This window comes from Tachyglossus aculeatus, chromosome X2, assembly GCF_015852505.1.
Source record: "Tachyglossus aculeatus isolate mTacAcu1 chromosome X2, mTacAcu1.pri, whole genome shotgun sequence".
Lineage (NCBI taxonomy): Eukaryota > Metazoa > Chordata > Mammalia > Monotremata > Tachyglossidae > Tachyglossus > Tachyglossus aculeatus.
The window spans coordinates 8,429,955-8,457,745 of record NC_052100.1 but is presented as its reverse complement, the minus strand read 5'-3'; the positions used below and the strand labels follow the sequence as shown (position 1 = coordinate 8,457,745).

At 44.4% G+C, this 27,791-nt stretch overlaps 1 protein-coding gene across 1 annotated transcript in view; it reads left to right on the top strand.

Annotated features, from left to right (window-relative positions):
* Positions 1–149: 149 nt before the first annotated feature.
* Positions 150–27,791, top strand: part of MAPKAPK3 (MAPK activated protein kinase 3) — a 103,294-nt gene continuing 75,652 nt past the window's right edge. The window contains exons 1-2 of the mRNA XM_038771487.1: positions 150–222; positions 692–1,056. Of these exons, the coding sequence (XP_038627415.1) occupies positions 808–1,056 (249 nt within the window). The 5' untranslated portion in view covers positions 150–222; positions 692–807. The remainder of the gene's footprint in view (positions 223–691; positions 1,057–27,791) is intronic.

Here is a 27,791-nt window from a genome sequence, read left to right as displayed (position 1 = left end):
CCACCTGCTCCGATCTACTTCGCCCTGCCCCGGTCTGTCCCTTTAAGGGCTGACCTTGCGAGCCGAAAGTTTGGATGACGTGCGGTGCGGGTCACGTGGGTCGGTGGCTGGGCGGTGTGGCTCCTCCGGGCAGAGCGCTCGGGTCGGCTGGATCCGCTGTCGCTGTGGCCCTGAGTGTCTGACCTGACACACTGCGCGACGACCCTTACGCACTTCGGCCAGGTATCGAGCCTCACGACCTCATTCTACCCGGGCGATTTCCCCCGCCCCTACACTAATTTGTTGAACTCGAACTCCCCCGTGTCTGCTCTCCTCCGGGACTCACTGATCCCTTTTGCCTTCCCCCGATACCCCGTTCCCGATCCTTAGGGATGGTCACCCCCCCACCCCATACACACACACACACACACACACACACATCTTCTACCTCCTCGGCTCTTCTAACCTCAGACACATCTGGCTTTCTTCCCTCCTTCTCTTTTGCCCCTTTCCTCCCATCTCCAGCGTCCACTGATTTCTGTGTCACAGTTCTCACCCAAGCCCCCCTTTGTCCCCTTGATCTCCTTTACTCACGACTGGTTACCTCAGTTTCACTCTCCCTTGTTCAACTTATATATTTCTTTTGTTTTCCCAGTCTGGACAACTTGCCCAAGTGCTTTTTGTTTTTTTTCCCCTTCCCTTTTCCCTTTAGGCGATAGGCAAAGTTGGCCTGCCAGTGACCCATTAACCAGGTTTCCTGTTCTCACCTGTTGCCTGAAAGGTGAATAAACTGGTGGCCCTATCTAGAGGCCATACCACCTCCTTAATATGGATCCCGATGAGGAGATGGAAGAGCAGCCACAACAGCCTGAAGACCTGGGACTTGGAGAGCAAGGTGGGGAAGCCAAGGAGTGTGCAAAGACCATGCCTTGTGGGGCAACCCATTTTAAGGGGGAAATGAAAAAATACGCAGTGACTGATGACTACAAGCTGACCAAAAAGGTTCTGGGCTTGGGGGTCAACGGGAAGGTCCTGGAGTGCTACCACAAGGAAACTGGGCAAAAATGTGCCTTAAAAGTAAGTTCAGTGCCTGATTACTCAACTTCTAACCCATCTTTGCCTTTTCTATATCTATTTTCTATATGGCTAAGAACTTGTGTGTATGTCAGTCTTTCAACACACATAATTCCTAGATATGCGTGTGTTTTTACTCTCTCTGTCCTTTTGGTAAACTGAAGCGGCGGATGTCTCTTAAGGATAGGGACTGGATCATCTCCAAAGTTGCCAAATGAGGCCATACACAGAATGGATATTCAGTCAGTATTCATGTAATAATGGATGTGATGACAGCTGGCTATCCTGCCCCCAGATCCCTTTTGCCTTGCCTATCAGTGAGAACCCAGTTGCTAAGGTAATCAATCCCAACAATTTTACTCCAGACCGGTCTACAGGCACCTGTCCAGTTCCTAACACTAGAGACACCAGTCTTCTGTGTTTGGGGGATTAGAATGGCCTCATTAGTCCAGATGCAGTAGCCATAGAAGTTGAAGTTAAAGTTTCTGAACAAGGCACAGTATCTTGTGGCCTATGAGTTGGGAATGGGTTTTAAAAGTATATAGAACGATGCTCATATACCTATATACCTGTATAAAAATCTGCATATTTAAAAGTATATATGATTTGGGGATATTTTTGATTTTTTTAAAGAGCAAACAAATAAAAAAAAATCAATAATGTTGAATTTTAGCCTTGTACTTTGATGACTCACATAAACGACCTGTATGGCAAGAGTTTCTTCAGAAGCATTACTTTTTGGCATTGGCAACAACGCAAATGGCTAAATGAACACTCAACATCACAGAAACCTTTGGCATATAGAGCAATTCTAAGGCAAGCTCTCTTAGCTTAGAGTATTTAAGTACATCATCACTACAAAACAACATCTAAATCATAATTTTTTTTGAGGAGTTGACTCTACATTTGAAATGCATAACCCACAAAATCAGTCAATCTATAAGATTTCTTGAGTGCTTACTGTTTGCAGAGCACAATAGAGTTAGTAAAAACATGATCTCTGCCCTCAAGGAATCTATCTTGTACCTCTGATCCATGATTTAATGTCTCCTTTCCATGCTAGGTGTTGAAGATCTGTATATAAGTGCTGAGGGGATGTGAATCCCCAAGTGCTTGGCTGAAATGGAAGTGCTGAAGTGGCAGTTAGAGGGGATATAGGATGGGGACCTGAGAGACTAATCAGGGAAGGCCTCCAGGAGAAGATCTGATTTCAGAAGGGCAATGAAGATGGTGAGAGCAGTGGTCTATGATCTGTCAGCTGTGGAGGGGGAGTTTTTAGATTGTAAGCCCCTCAAGGGGCAGGGATTGTGTCTAATTCCCACTTGTTTATCCTCTCCTGGTGCTTAGTACAGTGTTGTGCACAGAGTAACTGCTTAAGAGGAGATCTTTGAAGAGTGGGAGGGGTGCGTGGAACAGTGTTACAGAAAACTTATCTAGGCAGCAGTGAAGTATGGACTGGAGAGGCCCTTTCCTTTCCATCCAAATCGCTACCCTGCTGATTCAATCTCTCATCCTATCCCGACTGGATTACTGCATCAGTCTTCTCTCTGATCTCCCATCCTCCTGTCTCTCCCCACTTCAATCTATACTTCACGCTGCTGCCCGGATCATCTTTGTGCAGAAACGCTCTGGGCATGTTACTCCCCTCCTCAAAAATCTCCAATGGTTACCAGTCAACCTACGCATCAGGCAAAAACTCCTCACTCTCGGCTTCAAGGCTCTCCATCACCTCGCCCCCTCCTACATCACCTCCCTTCTTTCCTTCTACAGCCCAGCCTGCACCCTCTGCTCCTCTGCCGCTAACCTCCTCACTGTGCCTCGTTCTCGCCTGTCCCTCTATCGACCCCCGGCCCACGTCCTTCCCCTGGCCTGGAATGCCCTCCCTCTGTACATCCACCAAGCTAGCTGTCTCCCTCCCCTCAAAGCCCTACCGAGAGCTCACCTCCTCCAGGAGGCCTTCCCAGACTGAGCCCCCTCCTACCTCTCCCCCTCCCAATCCCCCCCGCCCTACCTCCTTCCCCTCCCCACAGCACCTGTATATATGTTTGTACATATTTATTACTCTATTTATTTTACTTGTACATATTTACATATTCTATTTTATTTTGTTAATATGTTTTGTTTTGTTGTCTGTCTCCCTATTCTAGACTGTGAGCCCACTGTTGGGTAGGGACCATCTCTATATATTGCCAACTTGTACTTCCCAAGTGCTTAGTAGAGTGCTCTGCACACAGTAAGTGCTCAATAAATACAATTGAATGAATGAATGGAGAGGGAAGAAGAGAGTGGAGATCGAGAAGTCAGTGAGGCGGCTGATGTGGGCTCAAGTTGGGGTGTGACAAGTGCTTGGACCAGCATGGTGGCAGTTTGGATGGAGAAAAAGAGCACATTCTGGAAATATTTTGGAGAAAGAATCAACAGGATTTGGTTACAGGTTGAATATGGGGGTTGAAAGAAAGCAAGGAGCCAAGGATAATGCCAAGCTTATGGGCTTGAGACTCAGGGAGGGTGGTAGTGGTGTCAACTGAGATGGAAGAGTTAAGTGGAAGAGAGGGTATTAGGTAGGAAGATGAGGAGTTAAGTTTTGGACAAGTTCTGCTGGCACCTCAAGGTCCATGTAGACATACTCTAGAGGTGAGGAGATGTGAGGTTGCAGAGGAGAGAGGTCAGAATTAAGGAGGTAGATTTGGAATTCATCTACACAGAGGCTGTGCAGTTAAAGCTGCGGAGCAGATGAGCTCCCTAAAGGGGTGAGTGTTGCTTGAGAAGAGGTGGCGACCCATGACAGAGACTTGAGGGAAGCAGAGGAAGAATCTGTGGAGGAGACTGAGAAGGACTGGCTGGGGAGGACTGTGTCAGAAAAAAGGAGAGTGTTTTCAGTTGAAGGTCCACATTGTCAAAATGAACTGAGAGGTTGAGGGGGGATTAGGATGTAATAGGGTCAAGGAGGGAGTTGGAGAAAGGAAGTGGAGGCAGTGGCTATTTTAAAAGTCTGTTTGAGTTTGGACAGGAACGGTAGGAGAGAGGAAAGCGTGCTTGACCACTGGTGCCAGTTATGCAAAGACACTCCAGACTTTTTACAGGTGGGGGAAGAAGGAAATCTTCTGAAAAAAATAAATGACACATTTATGGATTATCAATCGTTTCAGATATTACAAAGTTTCATACAGTGCTGCTTCCCAGCTGAAAACTGAGTCAAATCCTGAGGCTAAACCAGCACGGCGCACTGTCATCAAGCAGGGGAGTGGCCCTCTGAGCAAAAGGTTTGTGTGGAAAGAGACAAGGAGGCAAAACAAAAACAGTGCAAGGCATTGCCAACATTAAGCAACACAATACAAGAAGATACAACCATTTTGTGTACACAGTATGGCTGGAATGGTGGGTCCTGCACTACCATCAGCCACGCACAACCTCAAAGGTAACATCAGACAGTGGTGTCTTTTTTGAATCCAAAGGGAAAATCTGTCTATCTCAATCACATAAATACATTAACTTGACTTCTACAAATAATTTTTAAAAGATTTAAGTAAACGGTGGCAGAATTAGGATGGATTTGGACATTGTTTAGGCTTTCCTTAATATTTTAATGGTCAAAATACCAAAAATTCTAAGAAAAAAATCAAAATTTCTAGTTTTTTCCAGGTTTAACCCTAACTGTAAGAAAAGAATCAGAGGGTAGAAATCATCCCTACTTTTGGGCAGCGTCTTCTGTCAAGGACTGTGTGTGTGTGTGAGATATTAAAAACCAAAAAAGAAGATCTCATTGATGGTCACCTGTCAAGAATGATGGATGAGTCTCAGGTTTAAGATTTCAGGACTGAGAATCTGTCTGAAGGAAATTGATTTTAATGCCAGTGGTTTTGTACTGCTTCTCTCCTCCCTACCGGTTGTGTATTTGCACTGGAGCATGGAGCGCAGCACTGCACAACGCATGCAGAGGTCTTTTTAAATTTTATTTTATTTTTAAAAGTACAGTGCTCATTTATAGCCAAAGTGCAGAGGTCTTTTTAAATTTTATTTTATTTTTAAAAGTACAGTGCTCATTTATAGCCTAAGTGACCATAGCAGAGTGTCAATGCTGTGCCATGACCTGGAAGGCGGTTGACTTGGTAGCTTTTGAGGTCTTGGCTGTCCAAGTAGGGGAATGCCTGTTGGGGCTTTGCCATCAGTGGTGAAGGTTTTTGGCTGAAGAATATGGAGGTGATCTGTAAGGTTGGTAGGAATCTTTAAAGATACCTGGCTAAAGTGAATCTTAATGATGATGATAATAATTGTGGTATTTGTTCAGTGCTTACTATGTTTCAAGCATTGTACTAAACATTGGGGTAGACACAAGATATTTAGGTCAAACACAGTCCCTGTCCCTCTTGGAACTCACAGGTTAAGGGGGAGGGAGATTGGGTATTGAATCCCCATTTTACAGATAAGGAAACTGAGGTGCAGAGAAATGACTTGCTCAAGGTCACACAAACGGAATTAAAACCCTGACTCCTCTTACTCTGACCCGTGCTCTTTCCACTAGACCATGTTGTTTTGCTCTTATTAAACAAGATATAGAGAGTTAGGGGTGGGTGAGCTTTGCCTGTACACAGGGCACCTTGAAGTTAAGGAGTATCAAAATTGAGTACAGTGCTGAGCTAGACCAACTTCTTGTTGGTCTTGGCTGCTGCCTTTTCCCTTGTGTAGGTGGCCAACTTGAACTGTCTGGCTGGTGCTCTGTCACATGACTTCACAGGGGATCCCCAGACTTTTCCTTGATGCTCAAGTTCCAGATGAGGTGGGCTGAGACCAACAGGGTGGAACCTGAGGGGGCGATGATGGCAGCTCCATGTTCTCAGAACATGCCGGACTGGGAGGTGGTCCCAGCTCACCCTATCAAAAGCCCCATTGTTTGCTTGCTGCTTCGTGCTATTGAGACGAAACCCACTGAAGTCCTCTGAAGGCGGGGAAGGGGAGGGAGGGCCAGTTATGAAAGATGAAGGGAGAAGCTCCATCCCATGTGACTCATTCTCATGTTGGGGCTGGTTTCGTGGGTTCCATCGTGCCCCCTTTGTCAACCCGTGCCTCAGTTTACCCCTGTGATATGGAGAAAAACAGGAGTGTCATAAAAAAAGTTTGCCTAGTTCACATTTTCACTTCAAGCCAGCCCTATCAGTGGCTAGGATTCTCTGCCCAGTATGTTTTTTTTGGGTGCCCATCGTGGTGGGGAGGGCAGGGTAGCGCTAACCAGGTCAAGCTCACCCTTTCTGTAGTACCATCAAACTGCAGCTCCATTCAAGCTGGTTTCAAACAAACCGCCTCATTGTTCAGTGAGCTTAGTACCGTGCTAAGTGCTTAGTACAGTGCTTTGCACACAGTAAGCGCTTAATAAATACAAATGAATGAATGAAGTAAATGCCTGATATCTCCCTTTGGGCATTAGCACTTAAAGGAATTTGGCTTTGAAAGGGCAGTTTGAGCTCCTGACAACTCTGTCCCCTGTCCACTGTCAAAGGATGCTGTTCATTAGCACAGTGCAGGGCACTTGCTTTCCCCACACCCCATGAAGTAGAGTGACTCTGGAATTTTTTGAAGCCTGAGACAGAGGTTCATTTGTGCCATGGTATTGATGACCAGGAGGATGTAGTGTCGCTTTTTGTTGCAGAGAAGTTTACATTTGTATTGTTGAGAAGGAGAGAGATTGAATTCACTAGTGGAAGGATGGATTTGGTCTAGCAACAAGAGCCTTAAGAAAAATACCATAAAACTTTTGGGTTTTGTTTCATATGCAATTGAAAGAAGAGGAACTTTCCTCTTTAAGTAATTTCCAGAAAACCTCCTCTCTTCAAACCAGAAACCTTCAGTGAGTTCCTTAATTTTTTTTTTCACTTTCATCCTTTCACAATAATACAAGTAGCCTTGGAGGAAAAAAAAAACTGAAGAAAAATCAGCCAAAAATCTGCAGTCTGTGACAGCCGAAAGTGGTGGGGCTTGGATGCCCAGTCCTATCTAAATGTCTCTAGCACCACCATTTCATTCAGAAAAAGTCCTTTAACCCCTGTAAACTGTTATACTATTTCATAAGAATTGTCCTTCCAGTATCACCTGGGGTGCCAGTATTCCCCAGACTCTTCAAGCAGACCAGTTACTTTGCCATCTTAAAGTGGTCTTGATTGGTCGTGAGTGGGAGGCTTGAAGTTTGTTCTTTCAAAAGTCTCTGTATCCTATACATTTTGGCAGGCCTGGCCTCTCAGTTTCCAGAAGACTATCAAGTCACAAATGGCTTCCTTCTTGTGCCCTCCTGGCCTTTCTAGAAATAATCTTTGCCTAGGGTATTCAGTGGCTGCTTGACTTTGGGCAGAAGGCCAACCCAGTTGTTTATCCTCAGTGTCTGTCTTTAGGCTGATGGCTGCCCGGCGAGTTCATCTGGGCACAGTCTGTCTGGGGTGAAGTTATTATTCTCCCTCACAATCACTTTGCTGTGTCAGTAGCTGAAACCACAAACTGGGTGGGCAGGGATATGGTTATTCTCCGCTTACCCCTTCTCCCTTTTTTTCTAATTTACTTTGGCTCAAGAGCATACCCTTTAGTGAGGATAAAGAGGAGGGAAAATTCAGAAGGAGCCTTCATATTTTTCATAATACAGAGCACACCCAATATCTGACTTTAAGTGGAATCGGCTTTAGGAGGGCTAAGGTTTTCAAAGAAATACATTTGACTCAGTTATCGATGCTCTGTGGGAGAGAAATAACCTAAGCAATATCCACAAATAATGCAATAGCCTCATTTTTATATATTCGTTACTAGTTTCTGTCCTCTCAACCTCTTATCAAGGAGCAAGGCCAATTGACTTGTCGCCTCTGTCCTCATTCTATTTCCTTCCCTGCCAACCCTCTGGCGGCAGTGCTGAAGCATAGAAAAAGACCAAAAGTCACAGAGATTGAGGGAGAGAGGGGAAACAAAGAGGCTGAAAATCTACAAGCTAATTGAGTAGTCCTTAATATCTGACAGACCACTGCTCTCCCAATATTCAAAGCTTAGAGCTGGAGTTACTTCACCTCTAGGATGCCTTCCCCAATTTTTGTAATTTTCCCCTCTGTAGATTCCCCAACTGCCACTTCAGTCCTTCCCCACCATCTATGCACATAAGTACTCACAACCACTCTTCCCCTGCCTCCCCAGCACCTCACCCTGTTTTTAGCACTGATTTCTTCCCTGAAGTCTTTGCTTTGGCATAAGATACTTCACATTTGGTAGAATGCCTGCCATTTAGGAAGTGATTTCTTGAGTCCCCTTGAGAGGGTCTGCTGAAATGGTGTCCTACTGATCTGAAATAAATACTGCAGAGAACAGACACAAGCCAGTCAGATCCCTTTGTGGATCTTCTGCACAACTCCACGTCTCTCCTCCCCGCTACTCTAGGCACAATCCCAGCTCTCAGGCTTCAGGTTGTCTTCTCCTTCCCAGTCTTTTTGCTTTTTCCACTTGGCCATGCTGTCAATCAATCAGGCAATGGTATTTATTAAGCATTCACTGTGTGCAGAGTGCAGCTCTCATCGTTACTCCCCACTGTGGAATATCCTTTTGTCTTCCCCTCCCTCCCGCTGCAACAGGTTGGATCCAACTGATTTTATTGAACTACAGCTACAGTAAACTATAGAGCAGTTGGGGGGAAAAAAAATCATCGCTCCCACATACTGTGAATAACAGCTACAGAATGTGTCTGTTTTCTGTTATATCTTACTCTCCCAAGTGCTTAGTACAGTGCTCTGCATGCAGCAAGTGCTCAATAAGTACAATTGAATGAATAATATTAATATTAATTCTTAATATTGTATTCATTTGAGCAGAAGGGAGATTGGTATCTAGTGTCCTCTATTATCATTGAGTGCATCTTACTTTGAAGCCACTAGGTTGGTTGGGCTTGTGGAGACAAGACCTCAGGTACGTGATAGAGCTTCTTTACATAGGCCTTTTGATTGGCCTTGTTAGAGCACATGTTTGACAGGTGATGCCCAAGGTTGGTAGGTGTTTTGCTCAGCCTTACCTTCACCTTTGGCCTGCCTACCCTGAAGACTTGCTCTGAGACTGTTTGTCATGGCAATGGAGTGGAGGGATTCCTTAAGTTGTTTAAGCAGCGTGCCCTAGTGGATAGACAATGGACCTGGAAGTCACAGGATCTAGGTTCTAATACCAGTTTTGCCACTTGTCTACTGTGGGACCTTGGACAAGTCACTTAACCTCTGAGTCTGTTTCCTCATCTGTAAAATGGACTTTTTATAGATGGTAGTAGTGGACTTTTGCAGAAGCAGCATGGCATAGTGGATAGAGCATGGGTCTGGGAGTCAGAAGGTCATGGATTCTGATCCTGGCTCTGCCACTTGTACCAGACTGAGCCTCCTCCTTTCTCTCCCCCTCCTCCCCCACCCCCCTCCTTACCTCCTTCCCCTCGCCACAGCACCTGTATAAATATATATAAATGTATATATGTTTGTACATATTTATTACTCTATTTTACTTGTGCATATTTATTCTATTTATTTTATTTTGTTAATATGTTTTGTTTTGTTGTCTGTCTCCCCCTTCTAGACTGTGAGCCCGCTGTTGGGTAGGGACCGTCTCTATATGTTGCCAACTTGTACTTCCCAAGCGCTTAGTACAGTGCTCTGCACACAGTAAGCGAATGAGATTGAATGAATGAATGCTGTGTGACCTTGGGCAAGGCATTTCACTTCTCTGGGCCTCAGATACCTCATCTGTAAAATGGGTATCGAGATTGTGAGCCCCATGTGGGACAGCTCAATTTGCTTGAATCCACCCCAGAGCTTAAGTACAGTGCTTGAATCCACCCCCGCGCTTAAGTACAGTGCCTTACACATAGTAGACTGTGAGTCTACTTAGACCGTGAGTCCCCATGTGGTACAAGGGAATGTATCCAACTGAGCTATCTTGTATCTACCCCAACTCTTAATACAGTGAATGCTTGGTAGATAATAAGCTAATAACAAGTACCATAATTATAATATATAAAGTAATAACAATCCAAGGATGCTTTGACACCACAATATGTTTGGAAACCTATTGATCCTCCTAACACATGCCCTTATCTGATGTAAATTGTACTTCTTTTGAGAGCAGGCCATATCTTGCAATACTTGAATCAAATTGAGGCCCTGTGGATGATGTTTTGGTTTCAATAAAATATAATATGAAGAAATCTGTTATCTACTACTACTGTTTTGCTTCCCAAGTTCCACTGTGACCTCTGGTGTGTTGTGATAGATAACTCAAATTAACCCAATCACTTTTGGGCATTGCTTTTAGGCTAGATCTGCAACCCAGGCATAGAAAACATCTGTGGAGTTTTGTGGTGGTGTTTTTGTTTGGATTAGTGTAAAGTTGTGCACACCAGTCATAGTGACTGTGATATTTGTCATTATCAATACTGCATTTTGTCTTTTGTTTGGGTTAGTGTAAATCTGTGTTCATTAGTCAGTGACAGCTTTATGTCAACATCAATACTGCCTTAGTTGCCAGACTACATTGCACTTTGGGAGAAATTCTTTGGGTCAGATTTACACTCCTTCCAACCCATAAGTTGAGAAGTGAAGAACCTTGCCAAATCCCCCAGGCCATCAATTAGCTGCATCAGGTCACCAGCCTGGATCACTCATTGAGTGACTGAGAATCAGCTCCAGACAATGGTGTCTTTCGTTTCACTGGAACTTGGGAAGAAGAGGTTTTTGGGAGCCAAGTCAGCTCTCCCTGGATGTCTTCAAAATGAAGGAAGATAGGTCCAACACAACTAGAAAGGTTGCCCAGAGGCTGATTTGCTCTCATTTGCCAGGGACCTATCCCCTCAAAACAGTTGTATGCCATTTCAGCAGGTCATCATGCTCCCATTGAAAGGTGGTGGATATTGCATAGTCATGTTGGAAGGCTGTTTTTGGCAGTCAAATAAAGCTCCCATCATCAAAGGCTGCTTCTTGGTCCTTTAAAGCAAGAATATGCTTATTGCAGCAGACACCTGGAATTTAGGTCAGGTCTGAGGCTCCATAATGCTACCCGCATAAAACCCAAGAACTGAACATAGTGGGCTTCTTAGATGGGAGAACTAGGTCTCCTCATGAGATTCCAACTTTCATTAGGTGAACGACTTGGATATTATTTTGAAAATAAGGACTATTGAACTTGGGCTCATTCAAAACTTTAATTGAACTACACTATTAGATGAAGAGAAAACTGGGGATTCGGTGCCAAGGAATGACCTCTTTGGTCAAGAGAAAATCGGCTGTGGCTATGTCATGCTACAGTGTTATCTAGGCTACCCATCTTAAAGATTAGGTTCATAAACAAAGTTCTAACCAGGCAGAACCTTCTGGTGGCACTGGTCTATATTGAGTTTAATTGTTAGTCAAATCAGTTGATGGTATTTTAGCGCTTTCATTCATTCAATTGTATTTGAGTGCTTACTGTGTGCAGAGCCCAGTACTGAGTGCTTGGGAGAGTACAATAAGCAGACACATTCACATTCCCTGCCCGCAACAAGCTTACAGTTCTGGTAAACAGAACCGTGGGCCAAAGCCGTGATCCCTGCTGAGGGCACAGAGGGACCTACGGCCTAATTGGGTGAGACGGGCAGGTGTCAATTATGTAGGTATAGCAGTAGCAAGAACAAGGATGTAGTGGTAAGTAACATCAGTACATTGGGAAGAAATGACCAAATGAATAATTAAATATGTATATATGTTAATGCTGAGGGTGGATGGCAACTGCATGGGCTTGGGAGTCGGACGTGGGTTCTAAACCCGTTTCATTCATTCAGTCACATTTCTTGAGCGCTTACTGTGTGCAGAGCACTGCTACCAGTTCTGCTACTTGTCTGCTGTGTGACCTTGTGCAAGTCACTTCTCTGTGCCTCAGTTACATCATCTGTAAAATGGGAATTAAGACTGTGATCCCCATGTAGGACAAGGACTGTGTCCACCCTGATTAACTGGTATCTACCCCAGCATTTAGAACAGTGCTTGGCGCATAGTAAGCGCTTAACAAATATCATTATTATTATTATCGGAGCAGTATGGTGGCAAAGTCGTAGAAGCTCCCTATTTACTAGGTCAGGCAGCTGACTTCAGGTTTCCAGGGTGGACTTAGGTATGCTTCTCCTGAAAAGTTTTCCTTTATGTGGTTTAAACACTGGGAGGGTTAAGTGCCGAGCACATAGGAATCATGGCTAAAGTGGAGCTTTTACCTGGGGAAGAAAACCAGCAAGAACAGCTCGTTTTGTGTAGAGAAGCATTGATTCCCACAGGGAGCAAGGGAACGAAGCAGTATGGTGTAGTGGAAAGAGCACGGGTCTGGGAATCGAGGAACCTGGGTTCTAATCTGGCTCCACCTCTTGTCTGCTGTGTGACCTTAGGCAAGTCACTTAACTTCTCTGGGCCTCGGTTTCCTCCTCTGAAAAATGGAGATTCAATATCTATTCTTCCTTTTACTGAGACTGTGAGCCTTATGTGTCTAACCTGATAAACTTATATCTCCCTCAGTGCTTGACACACAGTAAACAATTAACAAAACATGGACTGTGTCCAACCTGATTAGCTTGTATCTACCCCAGTGTTTAGTTTTCCAATGTTATGAAAATAATGCCAGTGAAAGGGCTATATATTGCACTTTAGATTTGCAATCTTTCTGCTGAGGGGACTTCCAAAAAGTCCTTTGTAACCTGCCCTGGTGGTTTTAGGGAGAAAATAGGTACGAGGTGGTTCTCTCTGTTTTTGGTCAGCCTTGTGGCATTTGTCCTTTCCCATTATTCTAGTTGCATTACTGTGGTTATGCAGTTGGCCTCTGTGAAACCAGAATTAGAATCAAAGAATGCTGATGATGGAGTTTCCCTTCCCCTCCCCCTGTATTTGATATGCAGTTTGAGTTCACTCCCCATCATCAGAGAAGTGGAACAGGAGTTGGGGAGGGTAAAAAAAGTTGGCACTGTAAAACAAGTAAAATTTTTTAAATGTTATTTACTGCTTCCTTTGTTTCCTCTCCGTTTTCAATTCCCTTTATTGTTGGGGATGATGTAAACAGGTAAAAGTTAACTCTGTGTGTGTTTGTGGTGAGGGGGTGGGGAGCTAAACTCCTCCAATAATGCCTTCTTCCCCCAACCATCTTCTTGCCTCACCTCTGGTGATTCCCACAGGCCCATGGGTCAAGGGGAAGGGTCTTAGAATGCAGAGAGAGAATAAAGAGGACCAATGAGGAATATACTCCCTTCCCCCCACTTGATTTTTATTGTCATGCTACCTTGAATTTGTAAAATACTATTCCTCTGTATGGCTCAAAACACGTGGACAAATCACATTTTCATTTATCCTCAAAACATCCCCGGGAAATATAGGAGCAGTAATGATTTCATTTTTCAGATGGAGAAACTGAGGCCCAGAGGGTAAATTCACCAAAGGGTCAGTCAGTGAATCAGTGGCAGAGCTGAAGCCTCCAAAGACACCCCAGGACATCATGCAAGCCCCTTGGGCCTGTCCCTATACCATGTACTTGAAGTGGACACCTGAAGGTGTGTGGTCGTCAAACCGTGCTATGGAGAAAAGACTGCAGGGAACCCTCTAGCCCTGGGTTTCTCAGGAGCAAGTTTGGAAAAAAGAGCCCCTAGCAGAAGATATGACTTCCACAGCCCTGAGTCACTTGAGTGAGCACTTTCTCCTACAACAAGGAAGGACTAGAGAGACTTTTTGTATTTTTATAGGGACTGAGGGGCTCTCAACCCCTCCTCTTCTTCGTCACCACAACACTTTGTCCATCAACATGGCAGGGAATTCCTGTTCCAGGACAGGTAATTGAGAGAGCCCCACTAAGGCCAAGAAAGGTTGTTCTTGCTTAAATTCACACAGCAAGCAGAGACTTAAGAGTTTTAAAAATCTCATCCTCTCTTTGTGTGGATTCCTCTTTATTCTTGATTTCTCAGACTTACTTTTCCTTCCCTCTGTGCACTGAGGGCAGTTCAGTGACTAGTTTCACTCCAATCTCAGAATTAATTTAAAATAAGCCCTTGAATTCTTGGTTTGGCTTTAGCCACTGCAGAACTCACCCCTTGCAGCTCATAAACCCCCTTGAGGGGAGAGAATCATATCTACCAATTCTATTGTAGTCTTCCAAGTGCTTAGTACTGGTTTCTGCAGTTGACCAGTTAATTTTATTTGAATGCTTTCTGTGTGCAGAGCACTGTACTACATACTTAGGAGAGTACAGTAAAGTTGGTAGAGATGATCCCTGCCCTCAAGGAGTTTACAACCTAACAGGGGAGGCAGACATTAAAGTAAGTTACAGGTTGGGTAATCAATGGAGTATAAGGACATGTAAGTGCTGTGGAGGTGGAGTGAGTATCAAAATGCTTGGGGGCATGAACTTAAGTTGCATAGGTGATGAAGAAGGGAGGGAGAATTAGGGTAAGGAGTTGAGATTTTAGTCAGGGAAGACTTCCTGGAGGAGATATTATTTTAGTAGGGCTTTGAAGATGGAGAGAATGGTGATTTCTTGGATATGCAGTGAGAGGGAGAGTGTGAGCAAGGGCTCAACAGACAAGATGGAGGCACAGTGAGTAGGTTGGTGCTCAAGGAGCAGAGTGTTTGGACTGGGTTGCAGTAGGAGGAGGAGAACTGACCGAATGCTTTAAAGCTGCTGGTGAGGAGTTTCTGCTTGATGCTGAGATGGATGGATGACCATTGGAGGTTTTAGAGGAGTGAAAAGACATAGAATGATTTTTTTAAAAAATGATCTGGGCAGCAGAGTGAAGTGTGGGCTGGAGGCGGAGAGGGCAGCGAGGAAGCTGATGCGGTAGTAGAGCGAGATGTGGCAAGTCTTTGGATGAGTGTGATAGTTTGGATGGAGAGGAAGTGGTGCACTATAGATATGTTGTGAAGATAGAACTGGAAAGATTTGATGACTGACTGAATATGTTAGTTGAAGGGAAAAGAAAGGAGTCAAGGATAATGCCAGTAAGTATTCAGTAAATATCATTGATTTTATTGAACTCAGTTATATTTTAATAGTTATTAGATTTAATAACGTCCTTCATGTTTTGAAGATGACCTAACTGGTGAACATAGACTCTTGCAAGCAGCAGTCCTTTTTATATTCTACACACATAATGATTGTCCTTTGCTATACTGATGAACTTGCTATTTGTAATACCAGTTGCTATTTTCAAGTTTGCTTCCTAGTATGGCAGTATATCCAAAAGACTCTACTCACAAAGAGCCCTCCCTTTCCTGGCTGCTGCTTTGCAAACTGGTGAATCTGCCAGCAATCAATATAGTAGATGCTAATGAAGCGTGTATCTCATATATAGTTCCTACCACTGTATTCCATCTGCTCTAAAAGTGGAAAGGCTGAGATGATAATGTGAACAAAAGTTTCTCCACAAACTGTCTTGGTCCTTGCAGATAAATTCCCCAAATCTTTGCTCACAAGTTTTAACTACTTCTAAGCAGTTCTCCCTTTTCTCCCCAATTGTTGCTGCTCCCCTTCTCATTAGACCAAGAGGGGAAAAGCATGGAATATCAGCAAACAACACTGAGTTCCTCCTGGACACAGATTCCCAAGTAAATCAATTACAGAGGGCATAAAAAGAAGACACAGAATTTACTGAACTTGTTTAAGAATCCCTGCTTTACTTCTTTTAAGCCCTGGACACAGTGTACAGTGACACAGTGCTGTCAACACCATGCTGGAAAGAGAGGAGGAGGGAAGGAAATGTAAAGGCAGCAGTGTAAAGGGAAGCAGCGTGGTGTAGTGGATAGAATAGGGGCCTGGGAGTTGGAGGGTCATGGGTTCTAATCCTGCCTCCACCACTTGTCTGCTGTGTGATCTTGGGCAAGTTGCTTCACTTCTCTGTGTCTCAGTTACCTCATCTGTAAAAAAATGGGGATTAAGAGTATGTGCTCAATGTGGGACAGGGACTGTTTCCAACTTAATTAACTTATATCTACCCCAGCACTTAGAACAGTGCTTGGCACATAGTAAGTGCTTAACAAGTACCATAATAATAGTAATTAAATAATTTAATTTTATTTTAGTTTGCATTAGACTCTATTCACTAGCCATTTACACTAGATAATAATGATGGTATTTATTTAGCACTTACTCAGTGCCAAGCACAGTACTATACCCTGGGATTGATTCAAGATAAAAATTAAATTTCTGTCTGCTTCTGTATATTCTTGTTTCCCAAATCTACCCCTTCCAAATATCTACTGTCTTGCTCCATGCTCTTGTTATCATGAGTGCTTACTCCATAAGGGCAACTGCCCTCTCAGCCTTTGGAGCTAGGTTCCCAGACCTGCTCATTCCAGGTCTCTGAAAAAATCTGAGTATTTCCAGTCAGCGCAGAAATAACCCCAAATTGTGGCTTTTTCACTTATTAACAATTTTAAGCCTGTCCCCTCCCATTCCCCACCCCACCTAAAATTCCTGCTCCACCTGAAGTACCCCAGTGCTCAAAATGCAAAGTGGGCTTCTCTGCTTGTGATGTCACCATTCTATTAGCTTTTTTACTGGTCTCCCTGCCTCCAGCCTCTTCCCCTTTCAGTCTGTCCTACACACTGTTGCAAGAATTATCTTCCCAAAGTAATTATTTCACCTCAAACACCTCCAATGGGTACCCATCTCCTACGTCAAACAGAAAGTCTTCAACATTGCCCTAGTAGCTCTTCACCAACTTTCTCCATCTTCCAGTTGCCAATTCCCAGTTTTCTGTGTGCTTTGTTCTTCTCAACCTCATTCTAACTGTACCTTGCTCTCAACTCTCTCACCTCTTAATCTCTGGCTCAGCCTGGAATTTCCTTGCTAAATCTGCCAAATGACAGCTCTTCCCATCTTGAAAGTTCTTCTAAAACCTCAACTTCTCTTCCAGGAAGCCTTCCCTGATTAATCAACAATGCCCCAGGGTGTCAAACGACCCACCCACAACACTGATTTATTTCATTCCTAGTCTCAGCACTTATGTATATTTTTATTTATAAATTTTTGTCTTCTGTTATTTATTTATTTCATCAATCAATGGTATTTGAGTGCTTATTGGGTGCAGAGCACTATACTAAATGCTTGGGAAAACAATATACTAGAGTAGGAGCCCACGATACCTGCCTGCAAGGAGCTTACAGACTAGAAGGGAAGACAGACATTTATTCTCATACAACTGAATTATTTCCTGTTATCTCTCCATTCATCCTCGCTGCTGGCGAAAGTCTAAACACCATGCCAACCTCGTTCACTTCAAGTTTATCCTTTCCTGCCTTAACTCAGCCCTCTCCTCTGCCAGACAAAACTATTTCTCCTCCCTTATTGACACCCATGCCCATCATCCCTGTCAGCTCTTCCGTACATTCAACTCCCTTCTCAGGCCCCCGGTTCCTCCCCCTCCTCCTTCCCTCACCCCCAACGATCTGGTCTCCTACTTCATTAACAAAATTAAATCCATCAGGTCCGACCTCCCCAAAGTCACTCCCCCCGCTTCTCCAACCCCCCAGCTCTCAACACTCTTTGCTACTCTCCCATCCTTCCCAGCAGTATCCTCAGAGGAGCTCTCCTCCCTCCTCTCAAGTGCTACTCCGGCCACCTGTGCTTCTGACCCCATTCCCTCTCATCTCATGAAATCTCTCGCTCCATCCCTTCTCCCCTCCTTAACTTCCATCTTCAACCGCTCACTCTCCACTGGTTCCTTCCCCTCTGCCTTCAAACATGCCCATGTCTCTCCCATCCTAAAAAAACCCTCTCTTGACCCCACCTCACCTTCTAGTTATCGCCCCATATCCCTCCTACCATTCCTTTCCAAACTCCTTGAACGAGTTGTCTACATGCACTGCCTCGAATTCCTCAACACCAACTCTCTCCACGACCCCCTCCAGTCTGGCTTCCGTCCCCTACATTCCACGGAAACTGCCCTCTCAAAGGTCACCAATGACCTCCTCCTTGCCAAATCCAAAGGCTCATACTCTATCCTAATCCTCCTCGACCTCTCAGCTGCCTTCGACACTGTGGACCACCCCCTTCTCCTCAACACGCTATCCAACCTTGGCTTCACAGACTCCGTCCTCTCCTGGTTCTCCTCTTATCTCTCTGGTCGTTCATTCTCAGTCTCTTTTGCAGGCTCCTCCTCCCCCTTCCATCCCCTTACTGTGGGGGTTCCCCAAGGTTCAGTTCTTGGTCCCCTTCTGTTCTCGATCTACACTCACTCCCTTGATGACCTCATTCGCTCCCACAGCTTCAACTATCATCTGTACGCTGATGACACCCAGATCTACATCTCTGCCCCTGCTCTCCCCCCTTCCCTCCAGGCTCGCATCTCCTCTTGCCTTCAGGACATCTCCATCTGGATGTCTGCCCGCCACCTAAAACTCAACATGTCCAAGACTGAACTCCTTGTCTTCCCTCCCAAACCCTGCCCTCTCCCTGACTTTCCCATCACTGTTGACGGCACTACCATCCTTCCCGTCTCACAGGCCCGCAAACTTGGTGTCATCCTTGACTCCGCTCTCTCATTCACCCCTCACATCCAAGCCGTCACCAAAACCTGCCGGTCTCAGTTCCGCAACATTGCCAGGATCTGCCCTTTCCTCTCCATCCAAACCGCTACCCTGCTCGTTCAAGCTCTCATCCTATCCCGTCTGGACTACTGCATCAACCTTCTCTCTAATATCCCATCCTCGTGTCTCTCCCCACTTCAATCCATACTTCATGCTGCTGCCCGGATTGTCTTTGTCCAGAAACGCTCTGGGCATGTTACTCCCCTCCTCAAAAATCTCCAGTGGCTACCAATCAACCTGCGTATCAGGCAGAAACTCCTCACCCTCGGCTTCAAGGCTCTCCATCACCTCACCCCCTCCTACCTCACCTCCCTTCTCTCCTTCTACAGCCCAGCCTGCATCCTCCGCTCCTCTGCCGCTAATCTCCTCACCGTGCCTCGTTCTCGCCTGTCCCGCCATCAACCCCCGCCCCACGTCATCCCCCTGGCCTGGAATGCCCTCCCTCTGCCCATCCGCCAAGCTAGCTCTCTTCCTCCCTACAAGGCCCTACTGAGAGCTCACCTCCTCCAGGAGGCCTTCCCAGACTGAGCCCCTTCCTTCCTCTCCCCCTCGTCCCCCTCTCCATCCACCCCGTCCTACCTTCTTCCCTTCCCCACAGCACCTGTATATATGTATATATGTTTGTACATATTTATTACTCTATTTATTTTACTTGTACATATCTATTCTATTTTTATTTTGTTAATATGTTTGGTTTTGTTCTCTGTCTCCCCCTTCTAGACTGTGAGCCCACTGTTGGGTAGGGACTGTCTCTATATGTTGCCAACTTGTACTTCCCAAGTGCTTAGTACAGTGCTCTGCACACAGTAAGCGCTCAATAAATACGATTGATTGATTGATTGATTTTGTTCTCTGTCTCCCCCTTCTAGACTGTGAGCCCACTGTTGGGTAGGGACTGTCTCTATATGTTGCCAACTTGTACTTCCCAAGTGCTTAGTACAGTGTTCTGCACACAGTAAGCACTCAATAAATACGATTGATTGATTGATCCTCTATCTGTACAGTCCATCAGTTTTTTAGCTCCTGGAGGGCAGAGGGACTGTGTATCTTCTTTTGTTCTCTCATATGCACTTAATACAGTAGGTGTTCAATAAATACCATTGGTGATGGTGAGAAAAACAATTATATGATCTTGAAAGCATGAGCAGTGGCTAGAATGATGCATAATTTTTATGTCATCACATAATTGACCAGTACCAGTGGAGAGTCATTCTTAGTGTGTGCTCAGCTTCAATTTAGTTCAATCCAGTCACACCAGCTCCACACTGGTGATTCATTGGTTCCTTTCCTATGAGTGTGTCTTCTAGTGCATTAGCTGAGAGAGTAGCCTGGGGTTTACATCAAAGGGCTTCAGGCAAGAAAGCCATATAATCAGATTACAGGTAACTGTAATCAGACACAGGTAACTCCGATTTCAAAAACAGCTCACTTGTAAAGCCGGAAAAAGGAGATTAGAAAGTTACGTCACAGTTCAGGCAGGCTGATTAGACGATCAGAAGAAGGCCTCCTTTGCCATGTTTTTAACAGAGGATGCTGATTACCCCAATTACTCTAGCTATTATGGCTCATAAGGAAATGCTAGTCTGTTTGCAGTAGCCAAGAAGGATGTAAACAAAAATTAGAACGATGGAAATGGGGCTGTGGATTGAGTGAATTCAGTTTTGGTTGGGGAAGGGAGCAGACCATTAAGAAATTAAGAGGAAGAAAATCCTCTACATTGATTCAATAGTATTTGTGTGCCTAGTGTACTAAGTCCTTGGGGGAAAACTACAAGGATGAGAATTAGATAGGGTTCTTAGCCTCCAAGGGGCACTCAAGTCTAAGAATGAGGGAATTGGGGTACTGGTGGTGGACACATAAATAAGGGAAGAGGAAACAAATTGAGTAACTACATAAAAAGACAAGGATGATGATATACAACAAGGGAACAGAGCATTGCAGCTAAAGGGGCAGAGTTGCAGATCAGTTGCTGTTCAGAGTTTACAGTTATCACAGCCACAGGCTTCCCAATGATATAAAAGCTGGGCCTCACCCTTCTGCTTCAGTCTTAGCTCTTCCTGGCTGGAGCACGGCTTAATGGGAGCCCCAGATTGGGTGAGGCAGATTGGGCAACGTCTCTCCCAGTTGACAGACCTTGGCCCTCTAATGGGAAAAGAGCAGTCGGGGCCTCATGCTGCCTCTTTGGTCTTTACCCTGCCTGTTTGGAACAGGGTGTGATGGGAGTTCTGGATTACATGCAGTGAAGGTTCCACATTACTCATTTGGGAGTCAGGAAGGAATGACATTTCTTTGTTGGGGCAGGAAGCCTTTGGGGATAATAATAATAATAATAATGATAATGGCATTTATTAAGCGCTTACTATGTGCAAAGCGCTGTTCTAAGCGCTGGGGAGGTTACAAGGTGATCACTTGTCCCATGGGGGGGCTCACAGTCTTAATCCCCATTTTACAGATGAGGTAACTGAGGGCCAGAGAAGTTAAATGACTTGCCCAAAGTCACACAGCTGACAATTGCGGAGCCAGGATTTGAACCCGTGCCCTCTGACTCCAAAGCCCGTGTTCTTTCCACTGAGCCACGCTGCTCAGCATTGATTGTTTTTTGACTCAAGGAAAGCTAAGTGAATAACTTCGAGAGAGAAGCAGCATGGTCCTGAGAGTCAGAACCTAATTCTGACTCCACCACTTGTCTACTGTGTGACCTTGGGCAAGCCACTTAACTTCTCTGTGCCTGTTACCTCATCTGTAAAATGGGGATTAAAAGTGTGAGCCCCACGTGGGACACCCTGATTATCCTGTATCTACCCCAGTACTTAGAACAGTGCTTGACACATAGCGCTTAACAAATACCATAATTATTATTATTAGTAGTAAGCATTTAACAAATACCATTAAAAACCCCCAAACAAAACATTTTGAGCATTTTGTTCTGGCCAAAGAAGATTTTTCACTTTACCAAAAGTTGGATTCAGGCAGGCCTGTATATTGAACACAGCAGTATCAATGAAGGGCATGTACATGAGAAGGGGGTAAGATGGATGTGATGCAAATCTCTACTTGGTCAGTGAGTTAGAAGCTGGGGTGGGAGGGTGGAGAGGGTGGGGGTTAGTGTATTTTAGGGTAATCTAGTTAGCTTTTGGTTTGGGTCTGTTCTCTGAAAGGGAAAGATGTAAAAATGATCTGTAAAAACTGAAGCTGCATGTGATTTTTGCCCGTCAAAAGACAAAGAATGCTTTATGTTTGTCTTTGTTGATTTAGTAACAAACCTCGTTACCTAGCATGTTTCAGGCATCTGAGAGCCAACTTGACACGTTTGTTAATTGGGAGTTTGGCAAGGGGAAGGAAGATGCTGTAAAACCAGAAAGTCTTTGTGGAAGCCAATTGTAGTGCCTCTCCCTCTGCCTTTTGACATTCCCTTCCAGTCTAACAGCACAAGATTAAACAGGTCATGCCCAAGTCCTCCCAACAGTCTTGAGAATCTGTGAAGTAATATGTTTATCTACCCGGCTCTATGTATTAGCTCTCTCCTACCAACACAGATGGCTGTTTTTTTTAAAGCATTTTTGATAATAGAGTTGATTGCCATAATACCTTAGTAAGTACTTAGCCCAATGGTTCCATTAATTAAAATATAACTCTGTATTCCATATTTAAAATATTATTTTTCATGGCCTGCCTCACAGGTGAATGAGTCAGCATCATTCCCATTTTGCAAATGAGGAAATTTTGGGTACCAGGAACTTGACCAGACTGGCACTGCTCTAAGGATGAGGAAGAGCTATGATGGGAACCTCTGAGTCCTGAAGCCCAGGACTTCAGAGATTGGTTTCCAAAGTCCAAATGGGTTGATTTATTTTCCATGTCTCAGATGGTTGACACACTTACTGGATCTTGCCTTATCAGTACTGCCCTTTAGGAAGGAATGTGTATTCTGGTTGATAACCCACTGTTATCCCATGTTTGTGCTTAGTAACCTCTAATTAATGCATCATAAAGTTTTCCTTCTCAAGGAAAAAAAGTGATACAGAGAGAGATTCTGTAATCTGCTTAAAATATAGTGTACCCAGGGCAATTGTTTCACCTTATTCTGCTGCTTTTAAGTAATAGGGGCTGAATATCAACAGACACCTAAGGCACTCGGCCCAGAAAAAAAGCATAGTATGCTGAAAATATGCTGAGACTGCTAGCTGTGCTTTTAAGTATGTAGTCTGAGCATAGATATTTACACAGAACACAAGTGATCTGTTCAGGTGCATTAATAATTGACATTTATATCAACATCACCAGAAGCATTTACTGAGGACCTCTTTGTGCACCACTTTGTATTAGGTGCTTGGGAACAGACTATAAAAGATGCAGCCTCTGCCCTTGGGGTAGTTAGAAATATCACACCTTTCATCACCAGAGCTCCACAGGTATTGTGGACTGAAACATGGGAGTTGTAGAAGAGGAGCACGTGAATAATTGTTCTGTAGTTCCATTCAATTTGTTTCTTTTCTTTGCTGATTTTTTTTTATTTTAATGAACTATCCTTGACAAACACTGAAGTGATTTTTTTTTTTTTCTGAGCCATGCTATCCTCTTTCCTGGGTCGTAGTTGCTGGGGGACTTTGAAAATTCAGACAGGCTCTTTCCTGTGTTGACCCTGGGTCTCTTGGAAAAGGCTTTATTACATGTCCTACCTCCACCTGGAGAAGAGCAGGAGGGATTTAGAATGACCTTGGTCAAGTCAGGAAGGGGTATTTAAGAGTTAGGGTGAATAGAAGTGATCTTGAGCCATAGAGTACTACAAAGGCTCAACAGGTTTAAAGAAACCTTGAGAAGTCATTAAATCCAGCTTTCCTTGCAGCCAGAAGATAACCTACCTTCTTTTTAGTGCTATCCAGAAGAGATTTCATAACTTCCCTCGAAATCTGGTAACAACTTTCAATGTCAGGAGGTCTTGGCTGAATCCTTCCTGCTACAGTCTCTTCCCATTGCCATGTTCTGTCCTTTCATGGATTTTGAAGAACAGCTAGCCACCATCCTCTGGGTAATAATCCACCCTATACTTTGAAGTCAGTTAAGCTGCTTCAGAGCCACCTCTTCTCTAGGCTAAACACTCCTAGTTCTTCCCAGCTTTAGAAATCCTCCATCAATTTCCCTGGAGTGACAGTTTCTGCCAGGTAAATAAAGAATGTCATTTACTTCAGGGTCTTTCCAAGGGAAGGTGGCTAGAACCCTGCAGGGGCCAAATTCCTGAATCCCAGGCTGGGCCAAGATGGATGGGCTGGAAGAGTGGTGCTCTGGGACATCATCACAGGTGGGATTTTTTTCTCATGTATGTAGAAATACATTCTGTCCCTCCCCGATCCCTCTTCTCCCACTTGAACCAGAAGAAGGCCTGAAGTGAGGATACATGGGCCAGACCAAGTTCAGCCCTTCATTCCATAGCTATGTGGCGCTCCTGGTACTTACATGCATGCTTTAGCCTTAATTTAGTCTTATTTTCCAACACTTTGAGTCATCTTGATGCCTCTACTTTGAATTCTCTCCCAAATTCTCTGTGAACCTCTTTAATTATGAACCTCCATATGACCAGCGCAGAGTAGGGACCATTACCTTATAGTTCCTACATTGATAGTGACTCCATTTGAGGCAATCCAGGATCTTGTGGGCATTTTTGGTACAACAGCATATTATTGACTCCTCACTATATATTCCCATTGATTAGGGAAAGGACTCCAGATTAATAAAGTATCTTCCCAAGGCCTTTGTCTTTACTCTCACTGCTCTGCGCAGTGTACAAACTATCTGGGTTCAGCTCACAACCTGGATTCAAAGCTCCATATGAGACTGTTTCCCACATTTCTAATTACTCATCTCGCAGTGGTGTTCCTTTTCCTGCATGGGAGCCAGCCTCACCTAGGCTTCTGAGTTCCATCTGGATAGCATTTTGTAGTGGGATTGAAGGACTTTTTTAAAAAAATGGTAGGGGGGAAGGGAGGCTTCAGCAAAGCACCCAGTTAGAATTTTGTATGAAAATTTCAATTGTGGGAGGCATATTATTAGAAGAGTTTATTACTTGAAGTTTAACTTGGTACGTTATGAGCTGGGAGTAGTCTAATTCCCTGGGGCAATGCTCACCTTTTGCCTCCATTGCCATAACTCAAGCATATTTCTTTTTGTGGCTTTGATTTTGAATTTTGCTAATAGTAAATAACTTCCTGGGCAGGGCTGGGCTTAGACATTTGGCCTCCTTGAGGCGGGGGAGGGATTTGCCACCCCATCCTGTTCTGAATGATATCACTATATAATGAGGCCATTACGGAAGTCTGCCTGAACGCCCACATTGAGAGTATTTCTCTGGTGGAGAGATCCCCTGGGCCTCCACCCTCGTTCTCCACCTGCAGCTCCAGAGCCATTGCTTTCCTCTCTCGGGGGCTTCACACCGGGGTCCCTTGTAGTTTGGGTTGAGGGAGTCTGGATACTTTCAAATTTTCAACTATGGCCCTCCCTCTGGTGGTGTGCCCTGAGGCCGCCACCTCACTTATCTTTTGAAGCTGGCCCGGCTCCTAGAGCTAGTATCTGGGGAAAGGTCTTGGTAAGCTTGTGGAGGCAAGCTCTTCCCCTCTACACCTTGCAAGAAGACATAGAGAATTATTTGACAGGCCATGCCAGTTTATCATCCTGCCTTTCCCCATGCTATACAGACAGTAACATAAACCAAGTCAACATTATTTTATCCTTCTGATGAACAATATATTTTTACTGGCTTCAGGAAAGCTGTTCCATCATGATAATACTCGACGTGACCTGGGGGATTAGAGCATGGGCCTGGGAGCCAGAGGGCCTGGGTTCTAATCCCAGCTCTACCACCTGCCTGCTGTGTGAATTTGGGCAAGTCATATAACTGCTCTGTACCTCAGTTTCCTCACCTGTGAAATGGGGATTCAATACTTGTTCTCTGTCCTTCTTAGGCTATCTACCCTGGCTCTTAGAACTGTGCCTGACACATAGTAAATGCTTAAGCAATACCATAATTATTATTAATTAATAATTATTACACTGCAGAGAGGCTGGGAAGTGTGGCTGGTTTTCGATGGCTACCAATGCAGAGTTCACTCCTTATGTGTCTGTTGCTGGTTTCCCCGAGCAACAGGGATCATATCTAATTCCCACTTATGTATTCCTTTCCAGCACTTAGTTCAGTGTTCTGCACACAGTAAATGCTTAATACTATTCTTACTACTACTATTCTGGGTATCATTAGCTTAATCCTGACCTTGGTTTAAAGGAGAGTGTGACAGGATGGATATCCTTGCCCCCTTGGTTGAGGAGGAAGAAGCTGTGGGAGAACCAAAAATTGCGAGGGCTAAGTTTTGTTGCAGTGCATATATTAGACAGAATGCATCATTGTCCATATGGAAGATGAAACGGTTGACAGCGAGGTGCATAGAGATGTGTCTGAGAAGACCTTTGTGTGACTAACACAATTCCACAGTGGGTTCATATAAAGATTGCTGTATTGCTGTGTTCACCACTTGAAGCTCTTTTCTCTGAAATTTTCCTCTTGACCTTCAGATCTTCCTGAAGCCTCTACTCAAAGGGGGCAATTCCTATATTAACAGCCCCACCCTAGGCTGTCTGTCTGTTTGCTACAGTTGCCTCCCAGCAGTTTGCTGCTATTCCTCATAGTCTGAGACTTGGCTTCACTTGGTCTTTAAATGTTTCTTCTGCCCACCCTGCTTGAATAAAGCCCATTTTAGTTGAACCTAGAGCAGTTGCTGGTATCCTGTTTTGATCCATTCTCTTGACACATTCTCCACTGGAAGTCAGTGCTTAATTTATGCCAGAACATTGATCTTCCATCCCTAGAATATACCTCCGTGCAATGCTTATCGTCAAGTGGCAAGGTAGGATCACAATGAGATCCTGAAATGTAGTCAGATCAGGGTTCAGGCCTACCAACTCTATTGTATTGGTCTCTCCTAAGTGTTTAGTACAGTGTTTTGCACACAGTAAGCACTCAATAGATACCATGGATTGATTGGAAGCATTAGGAATGGTTGTCAGTGGGAGAAAAATCCTCCCTTCAACTGTTCCCATTCCAAATTGTGGGATCCATGCAGGCAGTCCTAGATGGAGTAATTTATATTAATGTCTGCCCCCCGCCCCCGACCATAAGCTCATTGTGGGTGGGGAATGCTGTATTGCTATATTGCACTCTCCCAAGTGGTTAGTACAGTGCTCTGCACACAGTAAGCACTCAAATACAATTGACTGACTGGTGGAGTCAGGATTAGAACCCAGGTCCTTCTGACTCCCAGACCTGTGTTTTAACCATTAGACCATGCTGCTTCTCTAATTGGAATGAAGCATGTCCGAGAGAAGGTTTTGTTCACCTCCTTTTGATTCTTTCCCTCCCTCTTCTCATCTTGCTCCCTTCCCCCCCCCCCCCCCAAATGAATTCAAGAATCAATTTGTCTTTACTTTAAACCACTTTCCGACATGGCTGTAGAAAGCACTGTAGTCAATGGTAATGTTTCAAAAGCTGTCTTGTTGCCTTGGCAACAGAAGAGTTAATGTCAGTGTTGGGGGGTTGTTGGAGTAGGGGAAATAGAGGAGATTAGTGACATAATTGCTTCTCTACTCTAAAAACCCCTGATTCAGCCCCTCAAGGGTCCTTATTGTTTCATTTGAGGAGCAGGGAAGAGTCCATTATTTGGCTTTCGTCTTGCCTTTCCAATCAACTTACCATCCAACTTTAGCTCTTAGGACCTGGGCTGTGGAAGAGAGAAAAGGAGTGGTACTCTGACTAATGACTTTGGAGCTTCCATTCCACTCAGAACCTCTTCTTTTGAGTTGCACCTATCTTCTTTTTGAAATAGGGCTTCTCTGTTTTACCAGAATCTAAAGCAGATATCCTGATCAGTTTCCATGGCATGGCTTGAAAAATGAATGACAGCCATGGTCATCTTTGCCAGTAAAATCTTAGTAAGACTGAATTTCACAAGCTGGACTAGATGTAAGTGGGGGGGGGCCCTCAGTGGAAGTGTTCTGGGACATTTGCTGCATTTAATACAATTAAACCTGAAAATGAGAAATGAAAATAAATTATTCATTCAACATACTGCCAACCTGAAGTGCTTATGACTGTAAGAGGTCAGTAAGGTCTGGCTAGATATT